This window comes from Perna viridis, chromosome 14 (assembly GCF_037379345.1).
Source record: "Perna viridis isolate PV_CMFRI_1.1 ecotype Kerala chromosome 14, ASM3737934v1, whole genome shotgun sequence".
NCBI lineage: Eukaryota > Metazoa > Mollusca > Bivalvia > Mytilida > Mytilidae > Perna > Perna viridis.
In genome coordinates, this window is record NC_142458.1 from 14,872,220 (window position 1) to 14,899,895 (window position 27,676).

General features: G+C 32.5%; 1 protein-coding gene and 1 long non-coding RNA gene across 7 annotated transcripts; one reads left to right on the forward strand and one right to left on the reverse strand.

The window, feature by feature from the left end:
• LOC148598331 (uncharacterized) lies at positions 1–19,733 on the reverse strand. The gene is made up of 3 exons (XR_015918484.1): positions 19,635–19,733; positions 3,077–9,416; positions 1–1,654 (listed from the first exon to the last, which is right to left on the reverse strand). It is a non-coding gene; the product is annotated as an uncharacterized LOC148598331 (long non-coding RNA).
• Positions 2,447–26,594, forward strand: LOC148598332 (baculoviral IAP repeat-containing protein 3-like). Of its 6 annotated transcripts, none has more exons than XM_088561169.1 (5): positions 2,447–2,464; positions 21,441–23,112; positions 23,603–23,816; positions 24,033–24,278; positions 24,785–26,594. In XM_088561169.1, exons 2-5 carry the CDS (start codon positions 21,490–21,492, stop codon positions 24,979–24,981), a joined length of 2,280 nt encoding a protein of 759 aa, XP_088417295.1. In that variant the 5' UTR covers positions 2,447–2,464; positions 21,441–21,489; the 3' UTR covers positions 24,982–26,594. The 6 variants fall into 6 exon arrangements, with proteins under 6 accessions (XP_088417295.1, XP_088417296.1, XP_088417293.1 ...); XM_088561170.1 differs by lacking the exon at positions 2,447–2,464 and adding an exon at positions 3,475–3,586; XM_088561167.1 differs by lacking the exon at positions 2,447–2,464 and adding an exon at positions 3,493–3,603.
• Positions 26,595–27,676: the final 1,082 nt, after the last annotated feature.

Genomic DNA, 27,676 nt, shown 5'->3' on the forward strand with positions numbered 1-27,676 from the left:
CGTTGTACATATATCCTTATACGCAGTGTATTTTGCAATATACGCTGTGCATTTCATGTTATACGCAGTACATTTTCTAATATGAGCAGTAGATTTCACAGTATGAGGAAAGACATTATACACAGTATTATACGCCTTATTTGCAGTAGTTAGAAATTTATACATAGAACTTTGTTTTATATATGCAGTTGAATATTCACTGGATATACGCAGTGCATTTGTCATTATACTTCAAGTTGGTTCTTTCGACATTATACGCAGTAGATATTTCGTTATGATGATGATCATTTATTCTCGTTACTTTCCGTAAATGTACAACTACATACGAAGTGAATCCACAAAAGGTTTTTTTTTTACTTAGGCGAAATTCATACGCACCGTAACCAATGGACTCCAACATGAAGACGAACGTCTCTGTAACTTCTATTTTAACCAAACTGAACCTAACAAGCCTAGTTCCAAAATTCGCAGAGGAGAAAATCTCACCAGATATTGTTTGTAAGCTTCCAAGACAGGATTTTCACGACTTAGGAATCACTGACGATATATGGGCCACGTATAATGTAAAAAGTACTGCGTATACCCAGTTTTGTACTGCATATAATGAAAAATGCACCACGTATAATGAGTTAAACTGCACATAAAGTTATATGCACCGCGTATATTGAGTCCACGACCACGTATAATGTGAAATACACTATGTATACCAAAAATGTACTGTGTATAACGAGAAATATACTGCGTATACAGAAAACCATCAACAAAAGACAGTTGCGGCGTACCATATATTGACTAAATAATTCAAATGCGTACATTACATCCTGTCAATACTTTTTATCATGGCATTCCAATGAAAGATCTTGTTTTTTTCTAATTCATTTTATGCTTTGTTTTCACAATATTTTTTTGGACGTGTTTTTATTGATACTTTTGTCTGAGAAAACTAGGTGTGTTTTTCAGTTGCTTTTCGATTTTGAACACGCTTACAGTAACTGCAAGTACTCTTTCGAGGCAGATACTACTTGTTGTCTTTTGTCCTATTTGTTAAGGTGTGTGTAATCTGTATCGATCTAAATAGTATTTGTAGTTCGTCTTATTGTTGTATTTTTCCACCACTGTCCTAGGTTAGGGGGGATTGAGCGCTCACAAATACGTTTAACCTCGCCACATTCTATATGTGTCTGTCCCAAGTCAGGAACTCGCAATCTAGTGGTTTTCGTTTTTTTTATGTTCTTTGTTATTCGTTTTACGTTTTTTCTCTAGATATGGTCACATTTTAAAGCCTTTTTTCAGCTTGCTTCATGGTATGGGTTATCATTTAAGACAGAGCGGTGACCTGTAGAAATTTAATTGTTTGTTGCTTAGTATTGATATCTATCTAATCGGCAATCATACCACATCTCCCACTTTTATATTTATTATAATCTGCGAATAAAAAAGAGATGGGCCACTTGTACCCATAGGTATTTCAGAGAGGGGCATACGATAAAGCTTAAATCATTTTGATATAATACTTGACTAAGGACATTACTTACGACAATGACCAGTAAAACATGCTGTATAGTTTATTTGTATAAATTGTCACGAAAACCTGCACATATACTTCTCGATTTCGTCATGTTTATTGTGATCATAAAAGACCAGTCATACATACCTGAAACATAATATCTTGGTGACATATATTTTCGAGGTTACGTTTTCTTATCTAATATATAAAAAAAAAATAACTTCTTCAAGGATATTCAGATAATGTTCTAATGGAAAAGTATATCATATTATTGAACTGTTAAATTAGTACATCAGCATAAAATGTACAATTATATGACTCTTACACTTACTGATACCAACTTTCCACGCATCCCTTAATTGCTACTAGCTCATACTTATAACCCCAGTTCATTTTATGACCGCTTTTACATGAACCATTATTGTGTATTTCACAAAGATTAACACTTTATTCTTAATAGTTAATAATAATTCTCAGAATTTCTTGTTATTGCAGGTTAAGACGTGAGGTATGATGTTTGTTAAATCACAAGACATATTATTTTCAAAATGGCAAGGTCTTTTTGTTTATAAACAAATCAGTGTCAATGCCATATATATATATATATGCTATGTTTTAGTTTATGTTTATATTAGTTTAAAAAAAAATGTCTTATCATTGACATTAATATTAATTGATATTTCTTTGCTTCTGTTGATGTTATTTAAAAATTGTCTTTTCATTTATATAAATTACGAAACATGTAATCATTTCCATGAAAACAACGCATCCATATTTTCTGTTTAAAGCAACGTAGGAATAAAATGCTCTCACAAAATAGTTCTTACTAAATTATATCTTATATGTTTTTTTTAAATGTACATATCGAATATTTGATGCGCAAAATAAAAGTATATAATGATTTTTCAATAAATTTTTACAACAGTTTTGTTTCTTCCATATTTGCCTACAGCCAAGGTTTGTACTTTTATATGTATATACTCTATACATTCTTGAGTAATCAGTACATATATGAGATGCACTAGACAGATAGGATTCATTTATGATAAGTGTGGTGCACTTTACAGAATACGAATAAGAATGTTTCATTTGTGTAAAATGGTCGAACATTCATTGTTTTTAAATGGTAACAACACTTTTAGTAATTATGTTTAACCACTATTTCTTAAGACTAGACCAGGGGCGTAGCTAGGCCTGTTTTAGTTGCACGCAAAATTACGGCGAGGGGTCGTGGGGGGGGGGGGTCGCTCAAGGCTCCCAGTGAATCCGGTAAGGCAAAGCCATGAGGGAAACCCCTGAATTTTAACGATTTTGGAGCCAGTTTTTCAAAGCCTATACTACGTTCATGGTATGCATATGCGATAAATAACCTTTATTTCATTTTTAAAATGTGTGTTTTTATTTTTGTTACTTTTTCCGAAAGTACGCAACTGTTTTTTTTTATTTTTGTTACTTTTTCCGAAAGTACGCAACTGCGATTTGCGTATAGGCAGCTACGCACTTGTTAAGACTAATATCAACGTTTGTTAAACATTAAAGAAAGAACAACACTTTAAACGTAAATTTTACCTGTTACAAACATGGATAACTAGTTCCGACATAAAATTGCTATCCTTTAAAACTTTTACACTGAAATGTCAATATATTGTATTAAATCTAGAACGTATACATAAATGTTGATGCAATTTACGTATAAAATTCAATGAACAATCGCACAAACCAATAGGTTGTATGTATTAAAGGTATTGATAGTCTATAGAACAAATTTGTATCTAAAAATAGAAAAGGGTAAAACCAAGGCGCTTATATTTGATTTAATTTATACAGATTAAATAATATATAAACTATAATAACTATCGATTTACCTCAATCGTTCGAAAATAAACAATATGCAAATTCATAGTGTAAACAAGTCGTGATAATAGGCACATATTTTGACCTATCTTAATTACATCCTATATTTTGTACTAAATTTTAAAAGTTTTTTTTTCTGATGAAATACATACGTTTCTCCTCGTATAACATAAGCATGACACTTCGCTAATTTGTTCATTGTTCATCGGAAATGTATGAATGTGGGTACGTTGTAACAGTAAGTAAGTACAATTCTATGAAAACATCACTGTTTCCCAAATGATTTCTAAGTAAAGATAACTTTCGAAATGCAATTGTTAATACATATTGTACCCATAACATAATTAAGAAGAGGATAATCATTGTTTTTTTTCAGTTTTTTCATCACCTTGTATCTTTTTACTATTAGCTTTGTTTTATAAAGTTCTGAATTGAAATATAATATTGATATTTTCATTATTTTGCTTAATCAGTTGGTATATCACCTTGTTTATTCTACAACAAAAAAAAACACACTATTTTCTTTTGCATTTACGTAACACATATCTTTGAGTAGTGTACATGCAACTATACATTCTTTACGTGTGAAAAGGAAAGAAATCATAAGACATAAAACAGCACCATGATTATGATATTATTTATTTCCTTGGACTATGGGGGAAGGGGCAAAATGTACACGACCAACGAAAATAGGTGATACTTTCTATTACACATGCTTTGTGTTTGTGTTTAAACAAATCACTTCCTTACTGAATATGTCATTTCCAGAATAGTCTCTGGACTGAGCGATTTTTAACCATTCTTATTCAGAGCGTTCCGTCTTAATACTCATTCAGTAATCCTATAGCTCCAAGATAATGATTATTACTTGTTTTGTCGTCTCTCATTCCCACTTACCCATAAACCCATACAAGTAAGAAGTCTTATTCAGTCACCAAAAATACCAATCATCTGAAAGAGTAAACAAGGGAACCAAGTTTCTAGCGGAAGACCACAGAATGTTATCCAGGGACGAAGACAAAGATTTCATGCAAATGTCCGTATGTTGTATACATATTTCAAGAAGTAAATTCCCAATAGCAGCATTTGAACTAAATAATCCAATCAAATTTATTAGCAGCTTCATCGTTTTTTTCCTACTGTCCCTACTGCCTGATGCATGTAGTTTCTATCTCAGTATAACAATATTACGTCAGATGGACTGTGACGTCATCGATTACAGAATAACACACACCGTGTCTCGACTTTATAACTTTTGTTACCATGTGTAAATACTGCATAACATTTAATAATAATATTACCTTTTATCATTCAACAACATATAAATCTGTTTCTTAATACATACATATCTGAAGTGCTTTAGAAAATGTTTTTTGAATTGAATAATTATATCTAAACACTCGCAAACCTTGAAAAATTTTCGTATAATTTACAACAAAGAATAAATGTATTTTCTTTCTTAGTTTTAGCCCTTAATTAAGAAAACAACTAAATACATTTTTTAAATTATTTAGAGTAATTTAAGTAATCCAACCTGTAGCATTTTCTGCACATTTGTCATTTTTTTTCGGAAATGGGTATTTATAAAACCAGAACCCGGGCTCAGTACCAGACTCAAAAATATTATATAAAATCTGGAAACAGAGAGTGAACAATTATAACAATTATAAATATGTTGTAAATACTACAAAACTGTACAAGCTTAGGGGCAGATCTGGGATTTCATGTTGCGGGGGGGGGGGGGGTGAGAGTATAATTAAATGCTGAGCGAAGCAAGGGAAGACAATGTTTGGTGGTTTAATATGCGAATAATTAAGATTTAATGCAACAACACATTTTTTTTAAGGGAAATGGACCCCGCTAAATCCGTTTTGGAGTGTAAACAAGAACAAGAACCAATTAATCTCTGATTTAAGTTAATAAAATGCTTAAAGTACATGTACCAATTGAACGACTTTTATAATGCACCTAAAAGTTTTGATGATTTGGGAATGTACCTGAACACTACAAATATTCATTTTACTCTCGACATGTGTTTCCGAGACGCACTTAACATGTAATCCATACGTAAATAACCAATTGAATTACAAACGTAAGCGGACATTAATACAGTGTTCTTTAAATAATCAAATTACGAAATAAAACCACGTGGGGTATATATTAAAATGACGCTGACAAAAAGTAACTCATTCCTTCGACCATATGATAGTAATAAATACTTGTTCCGAAATGTACTACTATTGCTACATATTTGTTCCATGAAACAAAACTTGTATGGGGTAAACATCCCATTCTATGTTAAACGGAGGATATGGAAAGAAGATTGAGAATGGAGGGATGAGGACTTCGAATTTGCTGGATGAGAAATTAGTTTTAAAGTTGTAATTTATATAAAATATGTATTAACTCTAATTGGAAACAAATTAATTCAATTAATAAAATAACAGTTTTGATATTGAAGAGTTTGAATATCTTAATGTATTTAATAATGTAAACATTATATAATGAAATATGCAGTGGGGATTCATTGGAGATGGGATCTGTTTCTATGGTGAATGGGGATGATGATGGGTTATGGTGGAAATAGGAAGAGTTGTTGAGTGCATGTAAAAATTGTACATATGGTACAGAACAGACTAAAGGAATGAATGGGAAAATGATATAAAATGTTAATCCAAATAAGGAGATAAATATGTTATACTATGAAAATTTCCTTGTTAAGAAGACAATTAAAACAATAAAGCCCTATCATTTCTATATGAGGAAACACAACTAATATCAGTCATAATTTATATACATTAATATTGGTTAATTCGTATTACATTTAGAAAACCGTTTAAAGCATGCGTCATGTCCTTATCGGAAATATGATTGGTAAAGATAATGAGACCATTCATGATAAAACGTAAAACATTTGATGTTACTTCCCTGAGTCTTCTCGATGACTCGTGTATGACGTCCTTTCGAAGTGATAGATCACTATGCTTGTCGTAACTTTTTTATTACACTGAATTGTTCAAATCAAAGAAAGGCACCGTTTTACTCTGAACTTTGGTCGATTTTGAAATAGAAAAAACTATTGCCACTGCGCCCTCCTTAGGAATTTCCAAAACCGATACTGATCTTTCAGATTTATCCTGTATTATTCTCTATGTGAAGTTAACAGGAAGAAGTTGCATTGTTTACCCCGTGTTCGATTATGTCAAATCAAATTCCCTTGATACACTTTGTTCACTTACAATGCGACCTCAACTTGTTCAGAACAGCCTTTTGAACTTAATATCACAAATAATACAATGCACTCCCATTTTGTCTGTTTATCGCATATGAACAATTGAGATCTTCGTATAAGCGGAATTAAATGAGTGTACGATTATGTTTCATCCATGTTTTCTGTCTACAAGGCTTGTTCATTTATATGTATGTACACTATGCTGTTTTCATTGTAGCTATGCACGAAAGATTTCTTTCGTTCATTTAATAGAATAACAATATTTTGGAGTTTTATAAACAGCGTGTATGAATATTTTTTGCAATTCTAATAAACGAGACTCACTTTGCCAATGTTTTATATTTATATCGTTCATGTAACACAAATTCTTTATTCATCTTTAGTTGTTGTCATTGAAATTGATAGTAAACACTACTGTTCCAATTATATTGAAATGGTATGATCGACCATGATACATGTAGTATGATTTTAATAAATCAAAATTTGGCAGGCAGTGTTATATATTAACATTAATTAAATATTTTGAATATTGGTGCTTGCACTTATAACCACTTGTAACAAAGGGAATGAAATATACTTTTCTTGACAGAATAGTCGTATCAATAAAAACATTAATATATAAGTGCAACGTAATGAATTGAACTGTTAAACCTATCTATCATGTTTTGATGGCTTCACAGATGTTTCTTCAACTAACTCTCTGGAACTAGGATAACGGTTAAACTATACCTACTTTGAACTGAATAGACTTTTTAAAAAGACAAGTTGGTGCAATTGTTCTTAATCCTTTGGGTAGGATTTTTTATGCCTAAGGTATGTTTCGGTGTCTGCAAAACTGTATACAGTTAGATTTCATGACCTTGCTTGCCAGAACTCAGTCCCAGTTGAATATTTGTCCTGGTAGCCCGTGAATATGTGAATATGGTTTTGCTTTTGATCAGATTTGACACGCTCACTGCACACTATACTCGACGTCACATACAGCACATTTTTGAATTGAAGCTCTACTTTTTCAACTGTCGGGACTTACCGCTAGAGTTGTCTCGCTTGTATTAATTCAGAAGGTAGTTCGGATAAATGCATGACGTGTTAGTACCAACGAGTCGCTTATTGGCTTCAATCGTGCGTAACAAATCCTTAAGGTAAAATCCCATACTAATATCCGCCATTTTGGTTTCTACGGGACGATTTGTTTACAAACGAAGTTCGTAAGTTCCCGTCAAACTGCGGTGATATTCGTCTGCTTGATAAACATCTCGGTATTGTACTTTGTTCGCGTAGAATAAATCCGAGATATCCGAACGAACGCCGAAAGGCATTCTGGGTTCTTCGGTTTTTGGACAAACCATATGAAAGTAAACAACATCTCCTAGCAACCCGATCGTTGTCAATGTAAATATTAGGACCGAGAATTAAAATCTCACCGGAATTTAACGATTCAATGTTAAGGGAGAAGCCATTTGGCTTAATGAATTAGAAAGTCAGTTAAGACAATTTAAACGACGGTAGGTGTCAATAAAGTCGTAGAAAATATTTTTATTCAAATTTTAACATTATCTTATTTATGTGACGCCGTGTATAGTAAATGGTAATATATAGCCATCAATCCTCTTTTTAATTATTTCAACTATGCGATACGGTAATTTTGCTCCTATGTTAGAATCAGACAAGACATTATACACCTTATAGATTCGCGAAAGGTTATTTTCCTGTTTGTTTATTAATTGGCACAGTTTTTAATCACCTAGTTACCTGTTAGGGTTATAACATACAGTGCTAAGCTACAATGTTGTCTGTTGACTGTGATTTAATCAGGTTTAACGATAAAGTAAGGTAAGCTTGATAGTTTAACGTTTCAATTATCACGAACTTAGCCACAAATTTAGTAAAATATGATGCTATGATATATATTGTTTTGTAATTATCATTATCTTTGCTTTATCAATTTATGATAGCACAAAAAGGTACCTAATGAAGATGACTTGAAAATCACTTTGGATAAGTCCAAAACTATTTTAAACAGGGGTTAATTTCCTCTGTATTTGTTTCCTGTTGGTTTTGATTTTTGTTTCATCAATGTTTTTTTTTATTGTTTCTTTTCATTTGGTTACACATGCATTATCTGAGTCCTACGTATTCTAATTTGGTGTCTTTAATTTAAAATTTATTGCTGTTTGTATGTACGTTTTTTTGTTTGTTTGTTGGTGTTTAACGTCCGAGCAGCAATATTTCAGCTATATTCAGACGATGAACATGAAATGGATGATAAAATGAACATGAAATGATGATGAAATGAAAAAAAGGATGGGACACAAGAATAACAGGGTCGACAAATTTCATTGCCACTAGGAAAAGGGGGATGGGTAAGGTCGTACAATTTAGCCTCCTGTGGCGGAGCGCAAAGGTTCCTACTCCTAACGAATATCACAGCAGGGTTCTTTGACGTGCGAGGAACGTGACTTCTTTCCCAACACGGTGCACCACTATGGTTTGCGGTTAGGTTTTCCGTATTATAGCCTGACAACCCCAGCATGTAACATCCCAGGGGTACCCCATTCCACCACCTGGGGCACACATCCCAGTTGCTTTGTGGGCAGAGCGCCCTAGCCCCCGGCTAGGTTTCTGAACACTATTTAGTCGCCTTTTACGACAGGCTTAGCGCTGCTGCAGGCCTATTCTTTTAACACCCGGACCTGCACGGGGCTTGTATGTACGTAATCGTTTGGCTATTACATGTTGTTGTGCGTATTTATTCCTTTTTGTAGTTTTTATCCTTAGGATATATCTGTTCATTATCCCCGAATTTGGTTTCCTTGATTATTCCTAAAAAAAGACAAAATATTTAAAAAATTATTTATGATTTAAATTTACATGTACAATTAAAGCTATAACTACAGTTCAATCTATCGTTTCAAACCAGGCAACATTTTATCAATTGCATTGACTTGTGACCTACATTTATAGACATTATTAATACTCTATACAAACTGTGTGTACTGGATACGACAAACAAACGTTATAGGTTCGATACTATTGAATGGAAATAAATAGACCACATATCTTTTTGTTTTCAAATTAATAACTTTTTTACCTTGCTTATTCATCCCCGTATTAATCGAAATAGTACACATTTAATAATAATGATTATTGGCATATTTTAAAACATCTCTTAGTGATAAGGTTAAAAGTATGAATTCGATGATTCAATGCCTGATTTAGATCTGTAATGATTACAATGTAATAGGTATGCTAATAAAAAAATAGGTGATAAACGATATGAAAGATATGATTGTAGTCGACCACTGCGAAAGTACTTTACAATTTGAACTCACGAATACTAGTTTCTGTGGTGTAAGGAAGTAATGTCAGTACGTAGATGATCAAATATGTGGAAATTACAGCTTTATCGTACAAAGGAATGTTACTTCCTTTTGGGAAATTTCGTAGATTGCCGAAACCACGAGAATTGGTAATTGATGTTTTGCACTAGCTAAAAACCGCTACAATTAAACGTTATTTCCGTAAACATTGTGAATCAATATAAAGTAAAATCCAATATGATAGGAAAGTTCATAAATAAATCCTAAATATTTCTTCTTTTATGTGAATGAGATCATTCAAAAGCTGATTGTGTCCTCTGAATAGCGGTGAAGTTTTGACTTTTGCTTTAAAGAAATGATTAATTAACGACGAGAATAACCGTACATTCAGTAAGAATGTACCAGAGAATTCTCATTAAATGACAAATATACTAACATAACAAATATACTAACATAACGTACTAACATAAACATGTATATGTATTGTTATATGAAATACACCAGATTGTCTCTCTTTTGCCTTTTTAAATCAATTAAACGTTGATTTAGAAATGATATAATTCTATGTCATTGGTTAAAATCATTTAAACTGAGGGAGTCCATAGAGACAAATTTGTAATTTGAATATTGAAATACTTACAAATATGAAATGAGCACACACTGTAATAGTTGTTTGAATTATATGTACATCTCTCACTGGATTTTTTAATGAAAGAATATGACTGAAAAAAGGAATTATACTGTCACCCACCAACTATTCAACTATTATGATCATCATGGAAGGAAGGTGTGTCTAGCCGTAAAATCTTGTTTGATCCATCATTTCACTTTAAAATGCATGTACTGTACGAAGTAAGAAACGTGACTTATTGATTTCTCCGATGTATCCTTGATTTTGTCATTTCGTGTACTATTGAATATTTTCCTACCCAATTATGCTTATGAGGTAATTTTTTTTTATCTTAATCTATAGACTCGCCTACATGTATGATTGGGTTTGAAATGTCTCTACTCTAGACGATAAAAACAAAAGTCGTTATTGAAGGGAAAAAGTAATTCAACCATAGACTACACTTACAAAGATTCAACTTCCTTTAAAAAAAATTACAAAATACTTATGGGAAATCACTCCCTGAATTTTACCTGAGCAGCTGCAAGAAAATAGGAACATATATCATTACTGCTTTGCAAATGCACGATGATTTGTCATTATTGTTCAACGTCTAATTTTATTTGTCCCCTACCGGCTTTAGCTGAAGGGGACTTAAGATTTGCACTCCGTCCGTCTGTCAGTCCGAAAAAAAAACTTTTTAAAAAAAGTTTTCTGCATTTTGTTTCTAAACGCTGGCAGATATTGAGCTGCTTTTTGGTATGCAAGTCAATCTTGATGCGTTACAGATCACTGTTACGTTTCGTAAAAAAATACCGAAATTTACGTTTTCCGTGCTTGTTTCTCAATGCTTTCAGGTATTGAGTTGATTTTTGGTAAATGAGTCTAACCTGATGAGTTACTGATCAAGTTCAGGTGTCATTCTGCTTCGCTGATTTTAGTTCGAGTTGAATTTACCGAATTTAGTTCGAGTTGAATTTACCGACATTTAAGTTTTCCGAACCTTTTGTTCTAAACGCGTGGCAGATATTGAACTGATTTTTGGTAGGTGAGTCTACCTTGATGAGTTACAGGTCAAGTTCACATTTAGTTCCGCTTTGCTGATTTTTCTTAAGTTTCCAACTCTCAGTTTTACGCGCTATACAACAATTTCAGTTGTACGCTGTTTTCTCTAAAGACATAAGAATTTGAGTGTTTTTTTTTGACAAATCAGTCAATCTCTATTGATAAAGGAAGACTGCACCATCAAACCAGTTATTTTTCCATATCCCTTCTACTGTTCAATTCAAGGTCATTTCGTCGGTGTTTCATTTATACTTGATGATCCAAGGTAGCATCTGGGTTAGTGATATAAACAGCCGGTAGGGACTATGTATTGTTTTGCAATACTCTCAGAATTCTTGTTCTTATCAAAATACCAAAACGAAATTAACATGAAGTATATTACCAAAGCCTGACAATAATATTTTTGGTTTATGTGGATTTTTTATCCCCGATTACAGAATTAAATATGACGAATTTATTTTGTCAATGACAGTACTTGGACAAAGTAAAATACCAATTTTGTGGCACATGTGGGGGATTGGGAATAGAGGTTTCAAGTCTAAATAAAGTTATTTGTATATAAAATACACTTAAGTGAAAAATAATTCTTTAAATGTTGACGTATTTACAATCAAAATATTAAAGTTGGTTATGAAAAGTACCTACAAAATTCTATGTGAGTTCTTTGGGAAAATAAGAAATCCCCGCTTATTGATAATGGGGTTGGGGACAATTGGGAAAAGGGGGTGTTATATTATGTAAATGGGAAGTTTATGACATTCATGAGTTTTACCCGTGTACTAGACACATTCAAGATTGACAAAACATAATTATAATTTTTCGATACGATGTTTTAATATTTTTACTGATTGACTTTTGACTGAAATATGAAGTTGTGCAACAGAATAAAAGACAGATACAAAGTATATTTTGTTATGATATTCGTAAACGATGTAATATCAATACGGCATGTATTGTCTATCAGAATGCGTCTACACATCCATCTAAGTGTCGAACTTAGGAATTTATTTTAGCGTTCAGAAAATATTTCAACGTTCAAAGAAGCCCCAAAACCCATTTTCCAAATTTTGATAAAAGGAAGCTTTAAATAGATGTTACTCAATTTTTCAATGCACATTGAAATGATGTTATCTGATCCATAATTTGTATCATCAGTCATCTATTTATCTACATATAATCGTTAATGATTCATTATCAGTCATCTTTATCGTGTTAAGTATGTCCTTATTTGTCCTTATTTGTAGATGTATCAAGGAAAACGTTCATATTATAAAGTTTCAAAATTTCATTGAAAGTTGCAATTAAGAAATATTTGACCTAAATATTTGACATAAAGTAGCTACTTAATCGAAGATTTATGTAGATACATTTCATAATGTGACTATTTTCATTTAACACATTTAGTTGGTTGTTAGTGGGTGAAGGGGCTTGGTAAGCATCTTTTTTTTAAAATCTATAACCTTAACTTATTAATTCAACGTTTCACCTTGAAGTGATATCATAATGCAAATTAATGCACAACAGTTTTAAAGGGCAATGTACAATAAGGGCCCTTTTTGGCCCCCTCTTCAAATAACTTTATATATTCCATATTAAAAGGCACGGTATAGTAGCCCTCCAAAGTGACAATTTTTTCTTGTTTATGAAAATCTTTGGTTACCTAGCAACGGATTTTAATGTATACCATGACACTTGGGGAAAACCCTTCTTAATTTCAGATATTGGCCAATATCAATGGATTACGTGTTTTCCTTAACTTTATATATATATATCTTCGACTGAAACAGCGTTAATAAGAAACAACAAAATAAGAAAAATTACTGCGATTTTAAATTTCGTAGTTTTTTTTCGTAAGTATGAAGTTACGAAATAATATTTTTTGTTTGATACTGATAGCTATTGTTTCGCACGGTAAGTGTAATTGCATTGGAGACTTAAGTATTTTTGTTGGACTACCCATGAAAGTAAGAAATATAAACACACCATTGATACTCTTTATAGTACAATAACACATGGGGATAATTTTAAAAAAATATTTTAATTGCGAAAATGCTGATAAAAAATGCAGTTTTGTAATGCAAATATGGAATATAACCTGTGAAAAGACGAAGCTGAGTATATTGATATGTTAAAACGTTAACATCAAATAGGATTTATTTCATTTTCCCGCCTTACGATTAAGCTGGAAAGTATATAATTCAGCTTTCCGTCTGTTTGTCCATTCTTCTGTCTGTACTTCAGTCCGTCCGTTATTGGTTTCCGGAGCGTAACTTTTGAATGTCGTCATAAAACTTCACCAAACGTAGATAACATAAGGCTTATGAGATAAAGAAGATACTTATTAATTTAGAGGTCACAAAGTGTAAAATCAAGGTCACACAGACTTAACGACATATAATTTTTGAGCCTAAAATTGGTTTTCGATGCATAACTTTCGAATGCCTTCATGGTAATTTTACTAGACCTTGCCAGTTAAAGCCTCTTGAAATAAGATTGAGACCAACTGATTTTGATATCAAAGGTCAAGGTCATATCGATTTTATGAAATAAAATTCAAGGTTAAAAGTTCAACATCATCAGAATCCACTTCGATAACTCTGTCCACAAAAATATACTGTGAAATTGTACTTTTGTTGACATATATTATGTATTGTTTTCAAATAGTAATCAGAGGAACAAAGGTTCTAGCGGAAGTCAAACGATAACGGTCCAGGGATAAAGACCAAACATGGAAAACAGACATATCCAACAACAAAGAACATTTAGTAACTAAAATAATACATAAAAAGTAAGAAAGGCAAATTATCAACTATGGACCAGGTGCACCGGTAAGGTAAGCGTCCTGTGTTTTTTCTAGAAACACCCGACGAGTTGCTCATAAAAAGTTATGTCCGGGGTAGACGGAAGAGGAAAGAAAAACTATGACACGATGAACAAATAAGTGTTTATGATGCAGATTGATACATCGTAACGATCTACGAGTTCATTATGGCGAATAATCGATTAAGAATCCGATAGCTGAACTACTAATTTTGTTTTATTTGTCTTTCACACGGGAATTTAAACCACATTACATCGATTGTATTTTTTTTTAGCTCTGTTTCAAGAAACTATATTTTTTGAAAAGTGAAGTGGGTAATATATCTACGGAAAACTACGGAACGGATTGAAATAAATTAATGTCTTCATTAGTATAACTTTTATTGAAGGAGTTTTGGTCTTAAGATATATATGCATGATGAAAAAACTTTGTTAAAATATGTTGTAAAATGTGTACTTTCTCCGTTCAAAATATATAGATATGAAAAGAATAGCTAGGTAAGTACAGCACTTAACTTGTCATTTAAACCGCAAACCATCTTCCACTCTCTTTTCAGTGTATAATATCCATCATTTGTATTAATTTGAATTAGATATGGTTTTAGGACCGGATTTGGAAACTGGAATTTTCAATTAAAATCCGCACCATCCATTTATTCCCCTTACATTCCGTATAATGAGTAAACTATCCTTTGCTAGGACTGTAAACTTAATTTGAATAATATGCTCTAGGCACTGTAAAGAGGGAAATATTCCGCCATATTTTTTCCTTTCCATCATCTGATATTGGTCCTGAAAGCGTATCAGGATATTTTGTGGACAAATATTCACGAAATGTTAATGTTTGCGTTGCAGCTTTTCCTGCGAACCAGCGAAAAAAAAGTTGCAATTAACAACGATTAAAATTCAACTACACTCACTGTTAATTAAAATATAAGAAGAATATTCACTTCGTCAATATTGATACTTGTTGGTCATATTAATGAGTGGAACCTGTCTTAACCGAACTCTAAATGTTCTGAAAACATATAGACTATAGGGTATGGAAGTCTCGTTCTAGTTTTATTTTCTTTACCGGAATTTCCGATGTAGAACGTATCGAAAACCGAAGACCGATCTGTATTTTATTGTTTACTTTTGGGTACTCGAAACGCTGTATAACAATGCAAAATCATCTAAGTTATGATTTTTCTCACTACATTTACCATGTAGAAATAGTTATTTGTCATTTTTATCAGTTTTTTTACACAGAAAGATTTTTGCTCTTAACGCTGAACTCAACGCTCTCTAAGTAACAAATCCCTATGCTTTTGAATGGTAGCCTACGACCCAGTCTCTTGAAATCACGGGCCACATGATGAGACGTACATACCCTATATCAGGCACTTTTTGAAGTCTCTTTGTATAAATTAAAATGTATTTTGAACCTTGGTAAACCGAGTACCTGTCAAAACCGAACCAATTTGAAAATTATTTTTTTTGTCTCGTTTTCTGTTTTGTTTATTTATTCCTGTTCATTTTTTTTTAATTCTGTTGTCTGCATTAAGTATTTGCATTGCCTGTGCATCCCCTTTGCTTTCTCATGTTTTTGCCAGGTCGTTGGAATGTAAGGTCTCTGAGTTGTCCATCTTTTTTTATGATTCCGTATTATTTTGCCGATATTTATACTATATAAGTGACTCGTGTCACGCCAACGACTAGGTTTTAGGCAAGTAACAAATTTCATTCATCAAATGAATAAGATAAATTTGCTTAGCATTTATTTAATCTATGTTCTCCCATGCCTGACAAAATCATCATTTTAACTAATTTCTTGATCATAGTACTACAGTTATTCGGATTGATCAAAGATTTCTGTTTAATCAAATTGAACGTTATTTGATTAATTCATATCACAACTCATACGTTATGCCAGAGCTTGATGAAACTACGCAGACTTTTTGTATCGCGCTAGAACCCTAACAGATAGGCTTCTTGAACAGGGTTATGTTGCTACAAGATTGAAGTCATCACAACAGAAGTTTTATGGTCGTCATCATCAACTCGTGGATCGTTATGGTGTATCCATCAGCACCATGAAAACTGATTTATTCAACGGGTCATAGTTTTCCTTTCCTCGTTTGTCTTCCCCGGACTTGACTTTTTATGATTAACTCGGCGGGTGTTTCTAGAAAAACAGAGGACGCTTACCCTACCGGTGCACCTGGCCCATGCTCCAAGTGTTTAGTGGAGTCCGAGTTGCTCATTTACTTTTGTTACTTTGTATGTATGATTTTAGTTACTTTATTTTCTTTGTTGTGTATGTCTGTTTTCCATGTCTGGTCTTTGTCCCTGGATTACATTCTTTTGATTACCGCTATAGCCTTGGTTCTCTTGATTGCTCTTTGATACTGTCGTAAAATGTTTCAAAGTACATGTAATAGTACGATGAGATAATATCTTACGTACTCATTCCACTTGGTCTGTTAAGTAAATACACTTCTCATTTTTTTTTCCAATTTGAAATTACACTTCTCGTTATTAAACCATTTCAAGTATATGATACATTTTGTATTACATCACCGTTGATATTAATAATGTGAATGGTTGATGTTGTAAAAAAAAAACCAACCTACGCATGTACGGAAGTCAAAGATTTATGGCTAAAAACAACTTAAGGTATCCGACCCATAAATGGCCCAAAAACAATCAGCGAAATAATTTGGGTTTTTTATCAGTAGTTATAAGCAGAGGTGTCAAGTGGTTCTTACTATAAACCTAATCCTATTACACACTTCAACGTGAACATTTTACATTTAAAATCATTTGAATACAAAAAAAAGCAGTTTCATATAATCAAGAAACACAAAATGAGAAAATGATATGAAAATGGTAAATATACGTTAATGATTGACTTGCATTTTTGTTTTCCAAATTATTAGACACAGTCATAACGCCAACAAATGACAAAGTATTATTATGAATTTCGATTTTCGTTGAATTATGTATTTTCTTATTCGATTGAAAAAGTTAAAACTTTGCTGGTAGTTTTGCTGTATCGATAAGTGTACATTTAAGTTGTATGTTCTTAAGGATTCGTATAAAAGTATATTAGATGCTTTTGATTGTTCAAACGATTCTTTTGAAGATAATAATATACCTTTAAAGTAAAAGTGTAATGTATGCTTTCATGTATAAGCAGCAGTAGATCGCAAATATACCTTGAAGATAAAAATTGATTAGTAAAGTAGATTATTAATTTCCTACCGGCTTTAGTCGAAGGGGACTTTAAATTTGCACTTCGTCCGTCCGTCTGTCCGTCCCATTGTCAGTCGAGAAAAATAGAGTTTTCCGCACTTTCTTTCTAAACGCTAACAGATATTGAACTGTTTTTTGGCATGCGAATCTAATCTGTCCAACTTAGTCTTGCAAATAGGCATCTGATAATTTGATTTGAACATCTTTTTTGTCTTTGTCCATATCCCTTCTTCTGTTCAAAATCAAGGTCATTTCCTCGGTTTGTCCTTTATTTTTGATGATCCAAGGTAGTATTTGGGTTAGTGATAGAAACAGCCAGTAAAGGCGTATGTATTGTTTTATAATACTCTCAGAATGCTTATTTTCCGTGTAGTTTGTACGCATATTTTAAATGAATAAAAAAAATCTTTTTTCTACAGTATAGAATGTTTTTCATTGAATCAAGGAATGACGACATGTTTTAAACGGGGGAGGTTGAATGCTTATAAAGCTGTGCATTTGCTAAATTCTAGGTGTGAATCACATGATTAAATCGCTGTAAAATGATTCTTTGCTGACAGTATCAACTATATGATTAATGAGTTTTTTGGGTATGTCGAAAAAGTATAAATTGAATCTCTAACAAGCTTTCTGATTGTTGGTATATTTTAGCAAGCCAAGTTATTTTGTATAGCTTGCTTTGTTTGTGTGACGTCATAAATGTAATTTGTTCAACACTTTGCGATACAAATAAACCCTTCATACTTTAGCATCGAACTTCAACTACGAAGTAAAATGGTAAACACAGTTCATAAAGAAACTATCACATGGTAAGGTGGTGTCTATGAGATATTTAATAAGAGAATCGTCATTTCCAAAATCAAATAACCGGAAACATTCTACATGTTAACAGACGCTCATCTTACTGCAAACGAATTAAGTAGCACTCGAACTAAGAATCATGCAAATGTGATTCATGAGTAAAAAGCCTACATATTTTTATTTTTGATATTTTGTTTCAATTGCCATGATAAACAGAAATAAACATTTAGTTTTTCATGTAACCCGTGCTCTTAGGAGATAAAAATTACATAGAATGCACTGTAGATTTCAACATTTAGGGAGATAACTATGTAAATGACACTCAAATACAATAGAATGTATTGAATTTTCAATGTTGACTATATCATAAGAATAGGCAGATTTGAATGAATAATTACACATTCCATAGTGTAGACCCATAAAACAACTTAATTACAAAAATAAAAATATGTAGTCTTTTTGGGGGTGTATCACATTTTTCAGATTTTGCATGATTCTTACAAAGACAGCTACTTGATAGTGTATCAGAATACGTATATATGATATGAGATATCGTAAATAAGAAATAAATAACTTCCATGTTCTATAGCTACACGTAAGTCTACAAATCTTGATGAATATCATGTCACCCTAGATCTAACCTGTTTGACAAATCCATATAAAAATAACGTGTATTCAGAATATACAGTGAAAGAGTTATCAAGAGAACCAAGGTTCTAGCGGTAATCAAACGAATGTAATCCAGGGACACAGACCATAAATCAATCTAAATGGAACCCTAAATAAACTGAAAGAATGTCTAAATAAGACATGTTTAGTCCCTTCATATCAGTTTAAATGTTTTCTAAAGGTGGCTAAACGGAACAAATTATACAGTCTAGTTCAGTCTTGTTTCATTTTACTCTTTCTCGATAATCGGAAACAAATGTATATCTCCAGTCAGGTCTTTTTACTGTCAGTTTATCGACAGTATATAAAAAAATAGAATCGGACCTTATCTTATTGAACTGTTATCTAGATGTTATTCCAGAACAAAGAAAAAAATAAATCCCGTCGTAAAATTGCCCTGACTCGCAAACTAAAAACCTTCGGAATTAGTGTTATTGGGTGCAATGAAAATCACCCCTAAACATGTCAATGAAAAAGCAACATATTAATTTTAAAGAAATTCCATGATTTACTACTTACGTGCACTTTCTGGCACCTTCACTATTTTCAATACATACATTCCTTCTGAGTGTAATAAAATGGAGATCTTTATAACCCACCTAAGTTTTAAACGTCAATCCTGCAGTTTGACAATTTTCTATTTTAAGGACATCAGTTCCGATTGGATAAAATGGTCAATTGTAGATACGGATTTTCATTCAATAATTTTGAATCTACTTACAACAGTACAATAAAGGGGAATTTTAATTTCCTTTTTCAAATTCATTCTAGTAGGAGGGAAATTTATGTATAAAGCAATTACTTTTCATAATTTTTTTTCAATAAAGTAAGGTCTTACCAGGTATGTAGAAATCGTAACTGTAACCTATTATAGCGTGTATCATTAGTTTTTTCTTATCAAACAATGCTACAACCTCTAAAATATTTCCGTATAAAATAACGGTGTAATGTTAAAGTAAAGGTGTTAGTTAATATTACACGAACACTATCGACATGGAACGTTTGGAATGTAAATGAGAATATGTTTACCTGTATACCAGAATTATTAAGTGTTTTTTATATATATATAAAAAGGCAAAATGGGAAAATCAGAAACACGCATCTCAACGCCTGTCAATCTGATAATATAATTTCACTTAAAGATTCTTTTTTATTTGAAAAGACAATTTTATGATCTCTGCATCACTGGACTTTCTCATGAAACAGCTTTAAAATTAAACTCTAAAAATATGTTATATTAAAAAGTATGTTATTCTTTGTTTCAGCCAAGCATTGTTTTTTAGAGGATTTAGTGGAAATATAACAAATTATTTAGCACGGCCTTAATACTTGTCAAATTTATACAATGCAGACATCTTAAAAGAACAAGTCTTGGCTAGATTTGCCCTACCGGAATTAGAAAGGATAGGAAAGTGGAAAGTTTGTTTTCACTACAAAAAGGGGAGCTATTGCTTTTTTTAAAGAATGAAATAAATTCAGTTGGAACTAAGATGGGTATTTCTAGCCTTAACTATTTATTACAATTTTGTCGTAACAATGCCATAGGTGTTTAAATAAAATACACTATACATCTTCTTATTTGAAATTTCAAAGTAGAAAATGTTTCGATTCTGTAAAAGAGGGAAGGTCAGATACATTCAAAATATGCATTCGCCTTTCACATAAAAGAAACTTTACAAAAGTCATATATGGCGTTCCATTTGAACTAGTTGTACTTAAAAGTCAAAATGATGTTCAAAGCCAGCAACAAATTAACACAATCTGTATATGATCTGTATGGATTGACATATTTAAAGTATAGGTCAGACTCTTAATAAATATTTTTTTTTTACTTTCATATTTTTTAAATATTCATAGAAAGGTCTTAGTCTTGTTCAAAATTCCAGTTGTTTTTTTTGCACATTCTTAAAACTTTTGTCAAACCGAATGGCAAGAAAAAAAAACCATAGTATGAAAAGACTAATAAAATCTTCGGGTCGATTTTTTGCCACTCTCTGTACGAAATTTCCTTAAAAAAAGAAGATCCAAGCTCATGATGTTTTAAGACAAAATTTCAATATCAAGGCGGGTAATTACATTAATAAAACATATTAATTTTTGAGTTTGCTTACTGTTGCAGATGTTGTCCAGTGAATACATTCGCGGGTATCAATTGTGCCGTTTCAACAAATTTTTAACGTAGTATAGTGTTAAGAATCAAATTCGCAGATACCATTTTTGCGCTTTTTCTGTCTTCTGCTAAAATCGCAAAAAATATTACACCACCAAAAAACTCGTTTACAGTTCACTGAAATATGTTAATATTCATGTGTTTTACATTTACAGGATCAGAACAAGTATTTCTGGTATTTCATTTCCACAATAAAAGTATTACATGATGTGTATATCTGACCAAAATGCTACTCAAAGCGTTCATTTCTTAAAACGGCAATTACAACGAAGTTATAGCTGGCCCCTATGTGTTTCTGATGTAGTGAAATTAACATGTACAGAGGTAAATAACCTTAAAGATACCATAGCGGATATAAACATTTCACTCAGATATAAATCGGACAAATCTACAGACGTTTCGAAACTGAATTATTCTACAGTAAGTAAAAGGGAGAGAATGAAAAATAAATGTTTAAACACTTACACTGTGCCTTCAAAAATATCAGATACCTATTTACAAGATTGGTTTCGGTCACAAAAGACAACTCAAACTATCAATGATATTCCATTATATATAGAAAAACAGAAAGAATGGATTGCGAAACATATAAGCAAACATTTATTTTGCAAAGAAAATGACGGTATTAGATTATCGTTTGACAACATATTCGAAAAGAAAACTAAATCTACGTGTAAATCTGGTTCATTGGATTTTCTATTTAATTTACAATGGGTTCCTCAACTGACGTACAATGTGTTTCCGTCATCATTGGAATCATACTTCGAAAGTCTCTCTTCCGGGAATACTGTTGGAGTTTCAGAATCAATGTCGAACAACTTGCTTCGGTTATCTTCTTTTAGTACTTTTCCACCTCATATAAATATATTTTCTAGTCATTTTTCAAGCGCAGGTTTTTATTTTACTGGACATTCGGATACTGTGAAGTGTTATTCATGCGGCATTACTCATAGTAATTGGACTACAGGAGACAATCCGATCGAAATTCATAAACGATTAAACCCAAATTGTCCACATTTACAAAATTATTGTTATCAAAATAATGCACTAACTTCTGTGTTGCCTTCGAATTGTGCTTCTGGACATAGTCCAGAATTAGAATTAAGTGCAAAAAGGGATTTAAAGAATTCAGGGTACAATAATCAAAACAGTGAATCAATGACGTCACAAAAAAACTTAAAAACATATGTTTCTAAAGAAATGAAAAGCGCACTAAGTGGTTCATCGACAGCAAGTTACATTCAAGAGAATGCTCAATTTAATTCGATAGACAATTTATCCGAAGCAAATAGAGAAACACGAATACCGAATTACATCGGTACTAATACTTCCCAAAATTCGACTTTTCAGACAGAATATGGTGCCAATAATTCAATTACTGAAAATATTGAACCTCGCCAAAATATCGAAACTAACGAAGCACCTAGTTCTTTAAATACGTGTGAACATACTGTAAGGAATTCAAGTCTTTCAGTTGGTGCTTCAAACAAAGAAAATCCCGAAGGAAATGTACCAAATTTAGGAGTCAATTTAGAAAGGCCTAAGTATCCAAACTATGCCCCATTGCAAGACCGAATTAGTACCTATCAGAATTGGCCCGGATATCTAGATCAGACTCCGAAGTTGATGGCTACGGCTGGTTTTCTTTACGCCGGTTATAACGATTACACGAGATGCTTCTTTTGTGGTGGTGGTCTCCGGAACTGGGAGGCTGGAGATGATCCATGGATTGAACACGCCCGATGGTTTCCAAAATGTGCCTATCTTCTTCAAAACAAAGGCGCAAATTTCATTAAAGTTGTACAAGAAAAGCACAAACAAGGATTGGTAAGGGAATTATCACACTTATGCCGCTGTTAGGAAGAAGATTTTTTTTATAAAAGAATATTTAAAATAAAAATTAGTTTAGAAAGATTTAAAAGGTCTGCAATATATTTCCTCCGTGCATTAATTACAAATAATAAGAAAAAAAGAATTGAAAATACAAACATCTTAATTTTCTATGATTGTTTGATTCAGCTATTTAAGCGAAGATATTACTTATAATTCATGAGGGTAATGATGTTGTACTCATTTAAACATGTGCGCGGGTTTTATATTCGACCTTTTTATACCGAACGTTCGCGAAGTATAATATACGAATTTAAAAGCTGACTCGCATGTTAATTATTACAACACCTTTGCACTTTGAATTATTTTTTTTTAAATGACTAGATTTGCATCTGAATCGTCCATAATAGAAACATGAGGTAATATATCAACTGACGTTTATTGGATGTCATATTAGAAATATTTTTAACTTTTGTCTTTCATGCAGGCTGAAGGAAATAATCTTACAAATCAAGACAACGTTTTAACAGTACAGACTACAGTCAACGCCAATGAGTGCGGGACACCAGAAGCCATCACGGAGAGCCAACAGATCAGTCAAAATCCTTTGGATACCATTGCTGCTAGATCAGTTCTTGAAATGGGATACACAAACATACAAGTCCTACAAGCAATTGAAAAGCTTAGAAATTTGAAGACAGGTATGATTTAAAGCCATTCTCTTCTTATAACAACATCGAGATTAAGAACTTCATGTACACATGGATGTAGCAGTGATTTTTCTTTTCAATAGTTAAATTGCATACTCTGTTTATTCAACCAGACTGGGATACCTGGTCAAGTCTTTATGAAAACATTTTCAACAAACATTCAGGTTCTAAATTATACGTGAACGTGTAGTATACTCCTGTTTTTAGATGAAAAATCTGCAACAGCTACTGAAATTATGACAGTGTTGCTTGATGACAACTTTGACTGGAACATTACATCATCGAACACCACGCAAACCCCACAACACATAGTTGCAACATGCAACTCCGCTCACAAATATACCTTAAACAGCAGTGTCGAAAAAACACCCATTGCGACCAGCAATACCAACTCCATTATTCAAGGAGCCTCAGTTGCAATGTCGTCTAATGAACTTGCGACAAACTTAGATGGTAAGTTTGTTTACTAAGGAAAGTAAGTCAATCAAAGATGTACATCATGAATTGTGTAACTATAATTGTACTTATTTTCGTGAATATTCAAGCTTGTGTAATGTTGAAAGAGTAATCAAGGGAACCAAGGATATACCGGTAATCAAAAGAATGTAATCCAGGGACCAGACATGGAAAACAGACATACACAACGAAGAACATAAAGTAACTATAATCATACATACAAAGTAACAAAAGCAAATGAGCAACTCGGACTCCACTAAAAACTGGGAGAATGGACCAGGTGCACCGGTAGGGTAAGCGTCATCTGCTTTTCAAGAAACACCCGCCGAGTTGCTCATAAAAAGTCCGGGGTAGAGAAACGAGGAAAGGAATGACCCGTTGAATAAATCAGTATGAAAGTAAACATATGCTAAATTCAGGCCTTTTATGGGTACTCATTTCCGCCATTGACTAATGATCGTAAAGTTCATAAAAATGAAATTCATGCATGTATCTTTTCTTAGACAGTGAGCATTTACTGGAAGAAAATCGACAGCTTCGTGATCAACGTTTATGCAAGGTGTGTCTTGATTTAGAAGCAAGCATTGCCTTCCTTCCATGTGGGCACCTGGTTTGTTGTGCAGATTGTGCTCTGGCAATGCGAAAATGTCCGATTTGCCGTGCCCGAGTGAAGGGGACTGTGAAAACATTCTTGGTATGACGAAAATGGCTATCTTATAAAAAAAGTCCAAGAATAAAAAAGAAATGCTGATGTTAAAAACGAGTAAATATGAATTGAGAAAAAAGACAAAGAGTAAAGAGGACGATAAAAACACAACATATGTTAACTAAACGATGACCAATTGGCACAGAAACGGGCAGATTAAGCTCCACTTAAACTAAGGAAGCTGGATAGTTAAGCGGTTTTGAACACTTACATTTGCGTATTAATGCTGTCCACTTACATGTACTACTGGTCATTCTTCGCGATCTTACTGCTGCCAGAAAACAAACTATCGAAGTCTCGATAATAAGACAATTCAGAGGTATCAAAATCCAAGCACATGGCCTGAACCTTAACACGAAAAGCTCGATCTTAATACACAATATAGCGAATACAACATAATACAATTACATATACAAAATGGAAATAAGGGGGGAAAATCATACAAAAAACTTGTGTCATTTGTGCACCTACAAAAACCCTGCAGATATATCAAGTGCTACGAAAGAGAATATTAAGGTATTTTAAAAGTGGATAAAAGCGGTGATAAATGGAAAAAGCAGAAGACATAGAGCATCGAAGACTTGTCGGTCGAGTTATTAATCGTGATACTATTGATTTAGTACAATGCACTTTTAATTGGCTACCACTCATGTGCAGTATAACTGAGAATATTTAAAAACCTATTATAAAAAATTTAGGCTATGATTATTGGTTTCTACATTCGCAGTCTTAACTACTATGCCTATGAAACGGTCAAGATTAATGTGGTTTTGGGACTGTACGTTCAATGAATTAGTTTGAAGAACAAGGATACAATAACCATTTATGTATACATGTTTTATAACAAAAACGCATACTTTTATCAGAAATATTGAAAAGTGGTTTAATACATCCATGGTTTATACACATAATAATCCAATAACATATGCTAGGCTATGCCTTCTATGAGAAATTGTACAAGTATCTACTAATTTTAAATGTAAGACATAGGCTGTACATTTTATGTATTTCGTCAATGCTTTCGTCAAACATTTTCATTATAGAACTTGGTTATATGAATGCCGACTGAACTTAGTTATATTTTATAGTTTTATTTACAATGTATAACTGAACATAATTCGTTTTGTTGCAAAGTTTACATTGATGATATACCTTTTTTTTTTGTACAAGTAGATTGACCTTCAGTTTTTGTGATTACTTTTTTACAAGAGGCATTATTTAATATCTTTTTATTATCTTTGAAAAGGAGAAAGGAGTTGGGAAATAAAAAGGGACTAAGAGGAGTTTATAAGATTAAACCTTTATTGACAAATTACTTGAACGCATTTTATATATTTCATGTGCAATATTTTATTTTGTGGTGTGATGCATGTGCCAAATATCTTTTTATTTACTTTATATACATTTATCTAACAATGATATCCAGTTATTCCGTCTAGATGTTTATTTATATATTTATATTAAGAAACAAATGCCTTTCTTATACGTTACATAAATTGCATTGTTAATATACTGTTATTTTATGTTAAATTTAAGACTACTTTTGTTGAAACAATATGTCGTGTTTGGTGTAATTCAATGTCGATCAATACAAGTCAGAATTAATATTTATTTTAATCAATTTCAAGATGCCAGTATTTTATCATTGATGTCTTAAAAAGCCTAGGACAAATGGTCATACAAAAGCTAATAACGTCGTCCGTCTTTCTTACTCTTTTAAAAACGTCTGTAAATGCTCTGTGGATTATTACCAAATTAGTCCACCAACATCCGTTGGGGTGTCTTCTTTTAACATTCAGTTGATTAAGGAGACCAAGCGTAAACAATGATTGTTATTGCTATTCTACATCTTCAAAAATCTGTGAGAGATACTGGAAAATGAATGAGACCCTTTTTCCTCAGATTGACAAGCCCGAATAAAAGGATCCATTCTGTCAACGAAATAACGATCCCTTATTAAGGTTATTACATGTACCATAAGAAATTCTACTTGTCGATCGTTAGAGTTTAGCTTAGAAATTGAAGACTTTAATATAAAGGAAGATACTTTTATTTATTTAAGTCCTTTAAAAGTCCAGAAGATTATGTGGTGACTTTTTATTGGAGGTATAACTGTCCTTGGAAAGTCAAATAGTGAAAGAATAATCAAGAGAACCAAGGTTACAGCGGTAAACAAAAATTGTAATCCAGGGACAAAGACCAGACACGGAAAACAGACACACACTACAAAGAACATGAAGTAACTAAAATCATACATACAAAGTAACAAAACCAAATGAGCAACTCCACTAAAAATTGGGAGAATGGACCAGGTGCACCAGTTGGGTATTATATTTTAACTTATAATTTGAAAACTGTAGTAAAAAGAAAACACTTTCAATGTTGAAGTGTTCCTGATGACTAAGCTTTCGGAAGTCCATTGAGATCCAGGTTATAAGATATTACTGAATGAAGTTTTTTTCCTTGACAAAACAAAAGGACGATTTTTTGTTTGTTTAGATAATATCTTGAGAGGGAACCATGATTATAGCAGAAATCAAAATAATGTAATCCAGGGACAAAGACCAGACAGGGAAAACAGACACACACAACAAAGAACATAAAATAACCAAAATAATACATACAAAGTAACAAAAGTAGATGAGCAACTCGGAACCAAAGAACTGGAAGCATGGTAATAGTATAAATG